The sequence below is a fragment of the Parasteatoda tepidariorum genome, chromosome 5, assembly GCF_043381705.1.
Source record: "Parasteatoda tepidariorum isolate YZ-2023 chromosome 5, CAS_Ptep_4.0, whole genome shotgun sequence".
NCBI classification, from domain to species: domain Eukaryota; kingdom Metazoa; phylum Arthropoda; class Arachnida; order Araneae; family Theridiidae; genus Parasteatoda; species Parasteatoda tepidariorum.
The window spans coordinates 42,894,433-42,911,422 of NC_092208.1; the positions used below are offsets into that span (position 1 = coordinate 42,894,433).

A 16,990-nucleotide genomic window follows, 5' to 3' on the forward strand; every position below is an offset into this window, starting at 1 on the left:
TGTTTTATTAATAAAAATTAAGTTTGTACGGAAAGTTAAAAAAATTAAATCAAAAATTGATAATTAAAAATAATAATAAAAATAACAGGTGAATATTTTTTTGCTTTTAATTCCTAATTAAATAAAAATTTTAAAAAAATGTGGTGGTAAGGACAGTAATAACGATTCTTTCTCGGAATTGCACTTTATAAATTAACGGCTGCCTGTAGTTTGCATAACAGAATTTTATAAATGCCAAGTCATGGTAATGAACCCAGTGAAAAAAAATTTTTTTTCATTCAAAAATTCAATTCGTGAAAAAAAAAAGACGCAACCTTAGATTTTTCTATGGAGAGGAGGGGGCAGACCTTTCTGCTGATGCTGGAATGATTATCAAATAAATAAAAATTTTTTAGAGGAATTTTAGGTATTAATTAGGTTTTTTCCCTAAAATATTAGGAAAAACATTGAAGAAATGTTAATAACAGCATCGGAAAGAAAAAAAAAATTAAAGGGAAGGAAAACGTATTTATTTATTTAAATGGAAACAATAGTCCGGTCTTGAATAGCTTATCATAATCTTTCGCATTATTGTTATATTCTTATTTATAAAAAAACTCAGTTTTGGTTATGATATTTTATAAAAATTTTTTTATACTATTTTAGTCTACAGTTTTTACACATCACATAGTCAGAGCCAATGACAATACGTCACCTCCTAAAATTGAACGCCGGGATAGGTTAGTTTCTATATTAAAGTGTGACGTCAGACTTCCTATTTTCCCAGAGTCTCTTTACCAAATGCACATCGAAAATTTAGCTGTAAAATTTTAAGCATCGTCCGGAAGTATTCTTCCTGCATCTTCTATCTATTTATTGCTAGATGATTGTTTCTAGAACTATTGCAAGAAATATAATTTCCTTCCGAAGGGTGGGGTTAAAATATTCTTCCGCAACAGCGGTCTGATCGTACCGCAGTCAACTGTTCTGGTTTGATGCTGGGGTTGTTTTCACTGTTAACCTGTCTGTTTATAAATTCATAGTTTGTGTGGTGGTTGAAGGTAAGTTAATATGAAATCTATGCGATTACATATACAAATATATGTTATTTAAAGTTACAATAAATTGTTAGAAAACGATTTTATCGTTAGGCTTAAAGTAATTAAAGCTATCTTTCCTTTCTATATAGTAAATAATGGGTGGGGTCAACACCGGGTTTATTAAGTTTGCTCATCCGTGTATTGCTAGCTATATTTACCAAGATTCTAAATTTGTATTATTTGAAGCATTTTTCCACGAATATCTTTTAATGTTTGATTTTTATGATATAGTTTTTATTTTTTACGTTACTTACAGAAAGATTTGACATATACAGTCCTATTTAATCGGTCACACTTATGGGTCAGGGAAGTCAGATGTATTAATTTTTTTTAATGTTTATATATTTCCAGCTTACTTTTTAATTTCAACTTAATTTTATCATTTAAAAATGTCTTCATTACTCTATTGTTATGTCATGTCTATGATTAGCATTTTTGAGTCATGCAATCAGCATATTTATTAAAGTAGGTAGTTGTTTTTTTGCTTCTTCACTGTTTTGAAATTCATACAATATTTTCAAGCTTCGAACAATGTAATATTATTATAATGTTAGAGGAAAAATAAAGTTATTTTAAAATATTTCATGTGTATAAAGAATATTATATTAGTATTTGTATTTAATATCTCACTGTATATACAAAATGCATGAAAGATTTTCAAGTTTCTTAGACTTAAATGTAATTAATATTATTAAATTATTTAATAATTTTTGGGATATTTTATTTTATATATTTAATTTTATTAAATTTGTAGTATTTGCTATTTTATTATTCGAAATGAATTCAAAATTTTCAAGTTTTATCTATAATATTGTTAGTAGAAATAATAGATGGAGAATAAGTTTATTTAATTCTGTTGTTTATTGCTGTTGTTAAAGTAATTTTATTTAAAAACTTTGGGGATTATGTGATCTGTTGCGCAAACAACAATCGCCAAGGTGACAAATAATAGATTTTATACTTGCAAATTTTTAAAAAAGATACATGTACATGTTTGCCCGCGGGTGGCTATGAGTTATATCTTTCAAGTTGTTCCCTTTCTCTGATGTTTTTTTAGTTTCTCCACTGCACGGAAGTTTCCAAGAATCGCCAATTATTCTGCCACAGATCATGATACATTAATCTTCCCAAAGCTTGAATAAAATTGTAGTTATTAAAATGTGGACAAATTATAGTTTTTATTTTTCTGTAAAATCATAATATATATAAAGGCCTCAGATGGTTAGTACTAATCGCTTAAAGCAGTTTATAATTCTAACTAAAGTGTATGTTTGTGAAAATATTAATATTTCAATTTTAGATCCTATTGTGTGCTTGTTCAGTTGTATCATGATTTAATTTCATTCTCTTGTAGCTGTTAAAATCTCTAATTAAGGATAAAATTTGTTTATGTATTTAATGCTGACAAGGGAAATATCTCATTGATAAATATATTACAATAATTATTATAGTTCCAACTGCAGTTTTCATGATAATTGTTGGGTGATTCCATGTCAGATTGACATTAAGAAAAAGGGGGTATATTTCCTTATTGTGATCTATCAGGCTAACTACAATTGCCAAGGTACCAGATAGAAAGCCGGCAAGTTTATTTTTTATTTTTAAATAAACATGTAGAGGTTTGTTTGTGGGTTATTTTTAGTTATACGTTTAGAATTGATCCCCTTCCGTGACATTTTCTTTTAGACAGCGATTGCCTGGAAGCTGCAAAGATTTGGCGATTATTTTGACATAGCTCGTGTTATAGAAATATCAACAATTACAATATACATATGCTTTTATATGAATATCAATAAAATTATAATCTGTTCACTTTTGGTAATAAGGTATTTAAAATACATACACAATATGTAAATTTTTTATTTCTTCAAATTTTTTTTTTTTTTTTTTTNTTTTTTTTTTTTTTTTTTTTTTTTTTTTTTTTTTTTTTTTTTTTTTTTTTTTTTTTTTTTTTTACTAATGGTTATATGTTTCTATAACAATCTGGAACAAAGAATGGAATTACTTTGAAATTCTTTGATTAAATCTCAAATTTAATCAAAGAAATCAATTTACTTTAGGGGTGCACAACCTTTTTGAGTAAAAGGCCACTTGCACAGCAGGTAGATTAACGAAGGGCAGCACGCATATTTAGTCATGTTAGCGGCAAATATGATAATTTTTATCTAAATATTAGTGTTCTATGTACTTAATATTTCTATCAGTTAACTTAATAACATATTAACAAAAAATTAAATGCTTTTAATTATTTGAATAAAAAACACACTTTTTTCAAAAAATTTTTTTGATTTTGAACAATTATTAATTTATCAAATATATATAGATATACATAAATATTAGGGGGGATATAAATTCTAACCAAAAAGAAGCATGCAGAATGAAAGTGCAAAAAATATAGGCATTTTAGAGTAATATAAATTTGAATTAATTATTTTAATTTAAGAAAATTAATATTGTTCAAACAAAATAAAAAAAATTTTCTGTAGCTTTCAGAAGTTCCCGCGGGCCACACATCAACAGCCGATGGACCGCATTTGGCTCGCGGGCCGCAGGTTGTGCACCCCTAATTTACTTTATCAATATTTGATAAAGCAAATGTTTTTTTTTTCTAATGAAACAATTTAAATTTTGATGTTTTTCCAAACTTATGTTAAAAATCTGATAAAGAAGTTTAGATCATTTTTTGAGTTGTAAAAGCTTTTACTTCAAAGGGTTCACTTTTATAAGTATTAAAAATAAAATAGCATTTTAATTTAGTCTGGATTATTTCCTAATCATTGTGATATGTAATTTTTTTTGCATTATTTGATTTGATCTCAATTATATTACTTAAAAAGAATAGAAATTCATTATTTATTAAAAAATTGTGAAGTTATTAATTAAAAATGTTAAAAATTAGTCTGTGGTACTCTATACATTCGGGAAAAATAATATTAAATTGGGGTATATTTCTGTAGCGTGATCTGCTATTCCAACTAAAATTGCCAAGGAGCCAAATAGATTTTAAATGGGAAAAATTAGAAAACATGGAGAGGTTTACTATGAGTTATACCCTTTGAATTGTTCTCTTTTTGTGATATTTTTATTGTTTCTCCCAGGTTGCTGCCCGGAAGTAGTCAAGACTTGGCGATTATTCTGCCGTAGAAAACAATACAGAAATCTTTCCTTAAATTAATTTCCATCTTCTGTAGTTTTGTTATGAGTAAAATGTCTTATTTTAATAATTTAAATTTCAAGTATCTTATGTTTATTTATTTTCTTTGAATTTTGAAATATTATAACAAATTAAGTTTTCAATAGTTTGATACTGAAATATTAATGTATAGTAAAAAAAAACTAAATTTACTAACTAGTTGATACATTTAAATATTATTACATTTAAATGAAATTAAAAGAAGATACTGAACTTTTATTTATTTTTAAAACTAATCTAAAGGAATATAATTTTTTAAGTATTTCATAAATTGAATTAGTATTGAAATATACAAGTGAAGTTAACACAATTTATGTGTAATATTTTGCTATTATGGATAATTGTAAAAAAAAAAAAACAATATCTTTGCAATTTTATAATATTTATGTAGTGAGACTAAATTAATACCATACAATTTAATTATGAAAGACAAGTTTAATATTGAGTATTTTTGTGGAGGTTTGGCAAAGTTATGAACAAAAAAGCAAAGTACGGGTTAAAAACAAAGGTTTTTACCATCCTGTCCAAAACCATTCTGTCAACTGCTCAAATCTTTTCTGTTCATGTTTGCTAGATTTTATTCAAGTTTCATTCATGCAGTGATTTCAAATAAATCTAAATAGTTGCAATAAACTATAATTATACAAATTAGCAAACTAACCTATGCCATTATTGAATGAGAATTTATGTCTTTGCACAAATGTACACACAAAAGTTTCATATAAAATATGTATGTTTATTCACACAAAAAAGGGAAACAACAGAATGTTCTTTTAAGTTTATAAAGAGAAAGAAATTTAATTTGTGTTTAGTCCCTAGTTACTGCAACCTATTGTTTTAATAATCACCATGATAAGTCATAGATGCATGAAACTTTTATGACTCAGGTCCAAAATTAGCTGTAGAGTTCCTTTGAATTAAATAATGAGTCTGCTGAGCTGGTCTCAAGATTCTTTTTACTGAACTTCCTTTTGTTCATCCTGTCTTGTTATCTGTAAATATAAAGACAAATTAATGATTTTTTGTTTGTTTGTTTTTATTTAGTGAAGGTACATATATATTTTGAGAAATCAAGAAGATATTCATTTTTTTTTCTTAGTTATGTAAATGTGCCATTGATAAAGATAAATTTATTTAAATGAAACAAAAACCAGACTCATAAGTTTTAGAATGATGACTATTCATTTTTGGTTTAAAAAAAACTATTAAAAAACTAGAATTTTTTTATTTATCTTTATTTTTGGAATCTTAGTTATAAATCATTTTTTTTAAAAACTATATCAAGAATCAAATTCATATATAATTTTTAACATGAATATCAAATATCTGCTTTAAAGGGACTGTTTAAAAAAGTTTTTTTTTCATAGTTGCTGATACAATTTTTTGATGTCCCATTTTAAACTCACAAAATTATTCATTTCAGTCATTTTAATTATAATTTAAATAAGAATTTTTTCAAATTTTTTTTTTTTAAGAGTTAAATGATGTTTTATTCTGAAAATTATAATTTTTATTTCTAAAGAAAGAAATTTTTTTTCTTCTAATCTTTATCTCTCTTATTATCTTCTTTACACACACATAATGACTAGAAAAATACAGCATTTTTCTTAGTTTCTCCTATAGTATGAGTTCTGTCATAAATGCAAAATTGTTTCATTCATTGTTTTTAAATATTAAACCCTTTATTATTATTTTTAAATAATTTTTATTATTAAGGTAAACATTAAATGTGACTTTTTTGGAATGACTATAAAATAATTTTATGCAACTGTTGTAGTTCAGGAAATAATCAGATTTTTTCATTTTTATTACCAAAAATAATTATTTGGTCTCCCAATAAGCACTTATGTGTCATTTACTCTTTTAATTTTTATATTTTTAAAAACTGATTTGTCTATTATTGTATCAATATAATAAAAATATTTTCTAATTATGTTTAATTATATTAAATTAGATAAGTGAGCCATGACAACAGATATATCTGTTGCTGTCCGGTGGGACCCTGTTAATCAACAGGAGTTGGATGACTATGATTATGATGGTGGAAATAGCTCATCTAGGTTGTTTGAAAGATCCAGAATTAAAGCACTAGCAGGTATATATCTTTTATGATATAGTATGTATTTTTAATATTCCAAGTACTGTATTTTCTAAATGTCTATGTTGACACAAGTGGAGAATACAAACATGCAAGAACTTTTCAATGTTTGAATGTAATTAATTTTTTTTAATTGTTAAATTTCAACCTTTTTTTAATGGTCATTTATTCAAATTATTTTTTTTTATATTTTTCAAATAACATTAAAATTTTAATTATTCCACATTGCAATCAATATTGAATTACAGTTGTTGATCATCGAGAATATTAAAATATTTTTTTTTGTTGCTATTAATATGTTATTTATAATGAATATTTTAGTCTTTTTTTTATTTTCTATAATGTTCTTTAAATTTTATTTATTTTTTAATCATCATATAAAATTAGGCATGCTTGAAGACTGCCATAATTCGCTTTAAGAACTACTCTTCTCCGTCCACTCTTAAATTTTTTTTAAAAATTTTATTTTTACTTTTTATGAAATAAAGGAGTATAAATTTATGTATGTTATTAATAGAAATTTTGTGTATTGATATATATTAAATGCAATTAGTTTAATGTATTGATGTAAAAAATGTGTACTTTTTTGGGGAAATATTTATTTACATTTAATAGCATATTAAAATAATTTTTTCGGAGTTAAACAATGCTTTTTTTTTTAAATATTTGTTTAGGTTATGTATTAAGGAACCAATATTTGAAATGTCACTGTGAACTTAAAATCTGTATGATATCTTTGTGAAAGAAAAAATCTTACAATTGTTAAGGTTCTCTAGGGTGAATGTCAGCATTATTCTGTCTGTCTCAACTCTGTTAAATAATTTTATTTTTTACAGCTAATGTTAATTTTTCACAAACATTACTGGCAGATTTTTAAATCAATAATATTATTTTTTCAGTTTTAATACTTGCCATCATGCGCAATGCAATGTATGTAGAAGGGAGGTTTAACAACTGTTTTGAATTTTCATCAAAACTATCTAAATGCTGACATTCACATCACAGAATGTCGAGGATTACTTATTTTGAATTTTCATATGTATTATCCTAAAAGCATTCAAAATCCAAATAATTTTATGTGGAATTTTTCAACATATATATACCTCTTTTTTTTTATTGAATAACATGAAGAGAAGTTAGTTTGTTATATAAGTATAAAAAATGGTTAAATAGCTTAAAATTCTAGTTAAAATACACAGTAACTCAGAAAATTAAAGCAAAATGCTCAGTTTTTCAAGTTGTTCGTCATTCAAGTTCACAAGATTTATCTTTTAAATTTAATAAGTTTTATAAGTAAGTAAAAAGTTGTTAGACAAGTGTATAAATTATGTGCTATTAATTTGTGTATAAATTAAATACAAAACTTGATTTGTATCTATTTAAAAAGTGTTCCAACTTTTTTCTTCTAAATAAACACTTTAGTGAAAGTCTTTTTCCCATCTATTCTACTGTTACTATTAAGAGAAAAATGCTTTGTTAATTAGTGAAAAAAAATTAAAAAATTGCAGAATTTTGCAAATTAATGTTATATTTTATGTATTCTTAAAATTGTATTTGACATTAAATAATTGTTTTTCTTATTATCCTTTAAACATATTCTGCAAAGTTTGCTTCTGTAAAATACTAAAATATGTTAAACAATTCTGTATTGCAGATGAAAGAGAAGCTGTACAAAAGAAAACCTTTTGTAAATGGGTAAATTCTCATCTTGTGAGGGCCAATAGTAGAATATCAGACTTGTACACAGATTTAAGAGATGGAAAAATGTTAATAAAGCTTTTAGAGATTCTATCTGGTGAAAGATTAGTAAGTAATTTACAATAAAATATTTTGTTCAATTTAGTGTTGTCAAATTATGTACAGTGTTCTCTGAAGGGCATTTATTCTTGAAGGGCATCCCTTCCCACTTCCTAATAAATTCACCCTCTTCGCCCTTTTTGTAAAAATAAGCCACCATCCCTTAAGAACACTGCCTTTTTTATTCATGTTCCATTTTAAAAAAAAAATAAATTAATTCACTCTTTAAATAATAATTACACACTTGTAAAATTATCAGTGTTTATAGGTTTAACTCTGATTGCTAGCACAAATATTTACCTTCTTAGAATTATTTTCGACTGATTAAGTTTTTTAAGCCTTTTTTGGAGGGTTAATACATTTTTTAAATGATATTAAATTTTAAAACTATTTTTTAAATATACCCCCCTTTTTTTTGGAAAAAAATACACCTTTAAATGGTTGTTTTCGTGTTATTTTCAGTTTAAATTATAATTAATTATTTTTTTTATTTATCATATCATTATATTATCATTTTTTGTTTATGATAATTATTCTTTTTGAAGAAAAAAAATCTCATGCCTTCAATTATTTTTAAAAATTTTTCTCTTATTCTAAGGAAGTCTCTTATTCTAATTTCTCTAAGAGAAAATTACTTTTTGAAATATGCACATAAACTAGTATGCAACGTAATTTCAAAATTTTTGAGGAAAATATTCAGTTATTTGCATATTACACATCTTGATTAATTTTTATGGTGTTAAGTGAGTGCCCTTTCAAAACTCAAGGTCTCCTATTTAGAGAAAAAGTGCCCTGTCCTTTTTTATTCCTAGGGAGAACTCTGTTATGTATTTTCATTCATTTTATGCTAAAAAATTCTTAATCCATATTAAAATTTTATCATAGTTTATTAATTATGCTCAACGATAAAGTTTATTAAGATTGCAAAATCCAGAGCTGAGCTATTAACTTGAGTAAGAAATACATTTATCTAATTAAAAAAAATGAGCCGAATTTTAAACATTTAAAATTTTATATTTCATGTAATTTAGCAAAAAGAAGTAAAATTTTAAATTATTTTATAATATTGACAGACTTTACATTTCATTTGTGATGTTGAATGAGTTCCAAATTCATATTTATATTTTTAAGGTTCTGAGTATTGTTAAGATATTTTTTTGAATTTTTAAAATAATTTATTGAAATTCATTTGTTCAACTCTTATTATTTTTTTTCCTGCAAGAATCAGTGTTTTGACCAGAGTTGAGAAAAAAGTAGAAACAAGTTTACTTGAAACAAATATACATAGTTTTTATTTTATGAATTGTTGAAATTTTTTTATAAATCAAATGTTTTTAACCAAATGTGACAATGATTCAATTTTTTAAAAATCTTTTATGAGCATTTCTCTTTTTATTTATTATTAAAATAATTTTTAATGAGAATTGTCAAAAATTTAAAAGTCACTGTTTTAAAAATAAAATTCCTTTTTTTCCTTGAATTATTAAAACTGTCAATTATAAGCGCTCAATCTTGATTGCCTTAATAAATGTTCTACATTTTGTATTAAATTTCCTTGTATTGAAATTTGTATTACATTGTTTTCTGATGAATGACACTTTATCTAGATATCATTTCTGTTGGGTTTAAAAAAGAAATATATTTGGTGAGTAAGGTGAATTTTTGGCATGGTGTGTCTAAAATTGATTCCTTTCCTTGAGAAACTAACATAGAAAGTAATAACAAATTTTGTTGCCATAATTTGTTTTAAATAACGAAGAAAATAAAGAATGTTTTTTATAGGTATTTCCTATCATGAATTTCAAATTCTTGATGTCTTGTTGATGAATTATTCTAATTTTGTAGCAATGCATGAATAGAAAATTCACATTAATGTTTGAAAAGGATTTATGATCTTATTTAATTATAAGCTAGTTGTAGTAGAAATGAAGATAGGAAATTTATCTACTTTCTTTTCACTTACTAACTTTGTATAAGAGTGAAATTTAACTTTGTATAAGAGTGAAATTTAGGTCATGATTTCTGGCAACTTATATTAAATCTGATATCTATATCTCAAAAAGTAATTTAATAAAAATATTTTAATAGCTGACATAATTAACTAGTTAAGGCTTAATTAAAAGTTTTAGACTTAATTAAATTTTTTGCAGATTTTTAAGCTTGTATAGTACCTTTGACTTTTAAAAACTTTTCTTCTGAGGATGTTTCATTTTACAGAGCAGTTTATTTTGTAAACTGGTGTATCTATTCTTACGGAGAAAAAAAGTTTCTAAGTTAGACTTTGAAAATTTAATAAAAACTTAACTTACCATATTTATGCCTTATTTTAACTGTTTTGTTATATATTTGATATTTTGTTTAAATATGAGCTTAATTTTTTTAAATTTACTGAAGGGTCTTAAAATAGTAGCATATTGTTTGATATGCTTAATTTTAAATTAAAAATTCAATATTATTTGATAGTTTGCAAAAACTTAAATTATTTCTAATATTATATTTAGATTCAATGATAAATTTGAAAAAGCATTTTGAATTTATCCTTAACACTCAAATTTTTAGGTTATGTTAAAATAAATGTAAACTCAAACTTGATTAATAGCTGAATTATAATTTGACCAGCTAACTGGTTTAAAATTGTTCAATCATATTATCTTATACTTTTTTTAATATTTTTTATTATACAGAATATAAATGGTTTATTTCATTGAAGTAGGACATTAAATCTTTTTTTTTCTTAGTTTATTTACATTTGAATACTTTCTTAACCTTGCTATGGCAGTTTCATACTTTCAACCATGAAGGTATCAATAAATGGTTAAGTTATTGATTATATTGATATTGATGGGTATTCCATAGCTTTCTTTAATTCATAAGCAGTTTTCATTACTCTCTATGCTTCTTTTCTTTTTTAACTGTGACCATTCAATTTTCCAAAAAGTGTTTAGACTTGTAGAGTTTTTGTTTTAGTTCGCAGGTTTCAGGTTTGAATTGATATCTATCTGCTACATATCTTTCTAAGTTTAAAATAAAAGTATTAAGTAAAGAATTCAAATTTTTGTTTTTTTTTTAAATAAAAGAAAACTCTAAATTGCTGCGGAAAAAATCCGGATTTCCGGATTTTTTCGCTAACCATTATCCGGAAGTTTCCGGAGATCGAAGGTTCAAACGTTTCAAAAAATCATTGATCGCAAAAGTTTCCGGAAATCAAATTTTCAAAGGTGGAACTTAAAAACCCAGTTTATTTTATTTGTTTGTAAGGGTGAGCCAGCTATTTTATAAGCTTATATTCAAGATTAATATTCATTTTTTATCAGTGAATAGTTATTATAATCATAAACTCAAAAAAAAAGACATGTTTGTAAATTTCAATTACTTCTCCAGGTCATCATAGGTATGTGTAAAATTTTAAATATATTTTAAGTAAACTAAGAAATATTGAGAAAAATGAAAAAATCTTGTTTAAATTTTTTTCTAATATTTTGATTTAAATTTTTATTTAAGAAATTTTTTGGAATTTTGATTTAGACTCACAATCACCCCTGTGTTCTCTAAAAGCTTGATTGTATTAAATAAAGTTGATTTTATTAAGGGTTGGTTTGAACATTTTTAATATTGCATTTATTCTGTTATATTTAAAATATAATACGGATAATTTTATAAACCAATGTAAGTCATTGTACTTCCTATTGCCTAATATTAAGTGCAGTACATAAAAGTGAATCGAACACTCTTTCAAGGGTAAAATTTCTTTGACTGGCCTAAACCAAATCATATATAGTTAAATCATGCTTATTATTGTTTTATCTAAACTGACGAACGAGTGATCAGATTTTTTTTAAAAATTTGGTTTGAGTTGTCAGATTTTATATAGGATACAATTTTCAGATTCAATATTTACATTGCTGTTCCTGACAAGGAGTTTTAAAGTGAAATTTAGTCTTATGTTATTTTGAAATTTCAAAATAGCTTGTACATATCTAAAAGATAAACAATTCGATGTGGTTCGTTTAAAAACATATTTTAATATTAATTTTCTAATTTTTATGTTTTATTTTTTCTTATGCTTTGCTTATTGTTATATCTTTTTTTTTAGCCGAAACCTACTAAAGGCAAAATGAGAATACATTGTTTGGAAAATGTAGACAAAGCTCTACAGTTTTTAAAGGACCAACGTGTTCACTTAGAAAATTTGGGTTCTCATGATATTGTAGATGGAAACCCACGCTTAACTCTTGGCCTTATATGGACTATCATTTTGAGATTTCAGGTAATTTACACCTAATTACCTTAATTAACACCTGATTTAATTATTTTGATGAATAAAAATTTGCCTAAATTTTTTTCATAATTTATTACTGGAGTCTAGTTATTGTTATGATTGTTATTTTTAAATTATGTTATAATCAACTTCAATATTGAGTCAATCAATTTTACTATGTTGTTTTTAAAAATATCTTGGAAACTATATGAATACTTTATAATACAGAACACAACATACAAGAATACAATTAATATAGTTCTCTGATAACTATTGTTAAAATCCATACCTGCATTGTTTAACCACAATATAGCATAAATATTTTAACTTTTAAAGTTAAACTTGTATTATATAGCATGTTAGTTCTTTTCTTACATTTATGTAATATGTATGTGATTATTTTACCTTAAAATTTAAATCATTTTTTCTAATTAAAAAAATCTTATTTGACTTATTGTATCTTTTATCCCTATGCAATACAATTAGAGCATTTGATTAGCAAAATTTCATTTAATGCTTATATTTTTAACACATTTGCTGCAAATTTATCAGAAACTAGTTGCTAGCAATTAAAAGAAAAATATTTATCACTTAATTAAAAGAAAGTAAAATATCATTTCTAATTTCGTGTATAATAAATGTAAAGATAATTTGGTAAAAATATACTTTAACAACTGTATGCTCTATTCTAATGTCACAAAATGTTGGAATAAACTCATCAAACTTTAGTGTTTGTTCACCAATGATGGTGGTAAGTGCCAACATAATCTATGAATTACTTCTCCAACGGGAATATTAGAAAACTTAATATTTTCACAAGTTGAGGCAAAATAATAATGGCAAATTTTTAGTTTCTTAATTACCTGCACTTTAAGAACTCACTACATACATATTTTTAAATAACTGTTTTATTTATTTATATTTTTGATTAAATAAATGAAATTTGTACCAGATTAAACATTAATTATATTGGATGGTTTTTGCTAACCTCAGCTTTATTATTATTTTTTTTTTAAATATTTGATTGTTTTTCAAATGTGTTGTGAGTAAAATTTTCCATCAATTTTTTTTTAAGGGTTTGAAAGGTTTTTGTTTTATAAGAAGCAATGCAAATGTTTTGTTATTTAGACCCGAATAAGTGTATGCCTACCCCTTCAGTTCTGTGCTTTACTGAATTGAATACAAAATTAAACAAATTTTGGCAAATTTGAAAAGTTTGCTTTGAAAGATTAATTTTTTTTTTATTGAAAGTCCTTTTCATCATAACCATCTAATTATTTTTTAGATTCAAGATATTACAATTGAGGAAGTTGATAATCAAGAAACTAAATCTGCTAAAGATGCATTGTTATTATGGTGCCAAATGAAAACAGCAGGTTATCCAAATGTAAATATCAGGAATTTCACAACAAGTTGGAGAGATGGTTTAGCTTTCAATGCTATTATTCATAAGCACAGGTATATTTAGCTTCATAAGTATCATTTCAAACATTGAAAATTTTTGAATTAATTTTAAGGCATTTTTGAGAATACTTAATTCAGAAGAAGAATACTTGCTTTTATACTTTATTTAATTTGAAATAGAAATAAATTTATTTTCTTAATTATATGAATATTTTTTTTTCAGACCTGATTTGATACAGTATGATAAGTTATCAAAATCTAATGCGATACATAATTTGAACAATGCATTTACTACAGCTGAACAAAATCTTGGGGTTACAAGACTGTTGGATGCTGAAGGTAAGCAGCTAATATCTATAATTTTTTTGTTAATTGTACGTTTTTATTAAAAAATTAACTTTGGGAGCCACTTCTTAGCAATCAAAAGAGTTTTGTTTGATATAAGATCAACTAACAACAGTTAATTATGTAATACAGTTAACTCTAGATAATTCAAATTCTTTAAATGTCTCATACTGTTTGTCCAATTAGTTCTAGAACAATCGGTATCTTCACTTATAAAACAACTAATGTATATATTATAAGTAATATGGTTCCTAGACCCCTAATATTTCATTTTCTCCCCCTTGATTGTTTTAGTTAATTTTTTAAAAAATTATGTAACTGGAAAAAAAATTATGTTCCTTCTCCTTATGTTATTTAATTTGAATATTATGTTATTTACATATATATATATTCTATTTACATGATTATGCCTTGAAGTGCTGGCAAAAAATGTTAAGTTTCATAATATTTTTTGTATGTTATTGTATTTGCAGCCATGCATTCTTTAGTCTTAATTTCTTTTTTCATGTTTTTTTTTATGGTGACAAAATAAAGTTAAAATTGTCTATTACACATAGGTTTAGCTATAAAAAATGAACATATGAGAACTCCTGTAATTTTGATAATTCACTTATCATTTCAGAGTTACTGTACCATTCATGTTTTTTTTTCTTTGCTTCTTTTTTAAGACTAAGTTTCTTGTTGTAATTAAAGCCATTTTAAATATTTCCTGCTTTTTTTTACATTTAAAAGTGATATATTTTTTTATAAGGAATAAGTTGAAAGATAGTGAGATATGTGTGTAAACTATAGTGGATCAAGTTAACATAAAATTCTAAAATTAATTATTTTTAGATGTTTATGTGGAGAGTCCGGATGAAAAATCTATCATTACATATGTTGTCACATATTATCATTACTTCTCAAAAATGAAGCAAGAGACAGTTCAAGGTAGAAGAATTGGAAAGGTAACTTTGAGCTTACAATATTTGTTTTTCTTGAGTTACAATGAAATGATGTAAATATTAAATTAAATAATTTGAATTTTTTATTTTAGTTTTAGTAACATATTTTTATTACCTGTATACTTTTTATCTATTAGTTAATGATTGCATCATTTTGTCATTAGTTTAACCTATTTCTTTAACTTTGCAAATCTTTTAATTTTAGGTCATAGGTTTAGCAAAGGAAAATGACCAATTGATTGATGAATATGAAACATTAACATCAGATCTTCTTCAATGGATTGAGCAAACAATAACAGCTTTATCTGACAGAAAGTTTGCCAATTCATTAACTGGTGTGAGACAACAAATGTCTGCATTTAATAACTACAGAACTGCTGAAAAACCACCAAAGTAAATATATTGAATTTTTGCTATTAAACATTAAATATAATGCTAAAAAATGCATTAAAATATACTGAGCTAGTTTGATACCTCTTGCCTGCAAGAGGTTTCAAATATTTTTTAAAATATATTTCATGGTTGTAAAGAATATTTTGTTTTGCATTGTTGATATAAATTGTTCTTTCTTTTGATGAATTACATATATATATATATCTATTTTTTTATAGATTCACTGAAAAAGGTAATCTTGAAATAGCTCTGTTTACTTTAGTAAGTAAAATGAGAGCTAACAACCAGAAACCATATGCTCCAAAAGAAGGTATGATGATTGCTGATATTAATAGAGCTTGGGAACGTCTTGAAAAAGCTGAACATGAAAGAGAGTTGGCATTGAGAGAAGAATTGATCAGGTTATTTGAAAAAAACTTTTTTTCCTTTTGTGAAATGGTTGAATTTGAATTTTTTCTCTTCTCTCTTATTATTCAGTAATTACAAAATTCAGAAATCGAAGGTAAATTATTTTCAAATATGAAAATGATACTGACAATAATTTTGATACTTTTTTGACATAATCAGCTGGGCATTATATTTTAAATTTTTTCTTTAACTGAAGCTATTTATACATCCTAAAGTATTTTTTTTTTCTGTTACAATTAATTCATTAGTAAAGTTAAAAATGTGATTTTTGAAACATTTTATTCGCTTTTTGAAACTTGTTTTTTTTTTTTTTTTTCTGTTTCATAAATCATTTAATTTTGTTTAGTTCACTAAATCTTTTTGAGATTTTTTTAACTTTTTGTATATGTATATATTGAACTTTGTAGTTTTGTTTTACAAAATAATGTGTAGTTGAAGATTTAAATTTTTTCGGTTAAAAAAAAAAAGAAAAAAAGAATTAGTATATACTTTACTTTCTTTTTTTTTGTGGTAATTTTTTTATTCCCTATATAAATGGCTTACCCGTGCTGGGCGTCTGCCAAATAAAGAAATAAAATTAGTTTAATGGTGCTTGCTAAAATTTTTTGTTGTTATAATACTTTTAGATGTATTTTTTTAATGGAAATAAATGCGTATAAATTTCTTCACCTTTATGATTACTAACAGGTATTTCAGCGGAAAAAAAATTACTAACTTGATTCTTTCTTTTTCCTTAATATAGATATGCTGTTAATGAAGCAGAGAGCAAACTATTTCTGTAGCATTTAAATTTTGTAAATTTTTTTGTATTTTTAAATTTTTTATGTTAAAGCTGGAGTTGTTAAAATTAGGTATACAGAAATATATATTTTACTCAAATGTTCAATGAACAATTTGTCACACAAGACATTAGATTGATGAAATAATAATTTTTCTCGATGCTTGTTTGCAATTGCCCTTGCTACCAGTTAGTAGAAAACTGAGCGAACTGTAGAGACTTTAAATTAAAGTGCATATTTTTTATTTATTTGATTTTAAAATCTTTATTTTTTTAATAAAGAATTAATATAT

General features: G+C 24.6%; 1 protein-coding gene across 1 annotated transcript in view; it reads left to right on the forward strand.

Annotated features, from left to right (window-relative positions):
- The first annotated feature begins 692 nt into the window (after positions 1–692).
- The window catches only part of LOC107439108 (spectrin beta chain), a 57,214-nt gene continuing 40,916 nt past the window's right edge, over positions 693–16,990 (forward strand). The window contains exons 1-9 of the mRNA XM_043039963.2: positions 693–1,040; positions 6,227–6,367; positions 8,025–8,176; positions 12,261–12,434; positions 13,711–13,883; positions 14,053–14,168; positions 15,009–15,121; positions 15,324–15,511; positions 15,730–15,912. Coding sequence (XP_042895897.1) covers positions 6,238–6,367; positions 8,025–8,176; positions 12,261–12,434; positions 13,711–13,883; positions 14,053–14,168; positions 15,009–15,121; positions 15,324–15,511; positions 15,730–15,912 — 1,229 coding nt within the window. The 5' untranslated portion in view covers positions 693–1,040; positions 6,227–6,237. The remainder of the gene's footprint in view (positions 1,041–6,226; positions 6,368–8,024; positions 8,177–12,260; positions 12,435–13,710; positions 13,884–14,052; positions 14,169–15,008; positions 15,122–15,323; positions 15,512–15,729; positions 15,913–16,990) is intronic.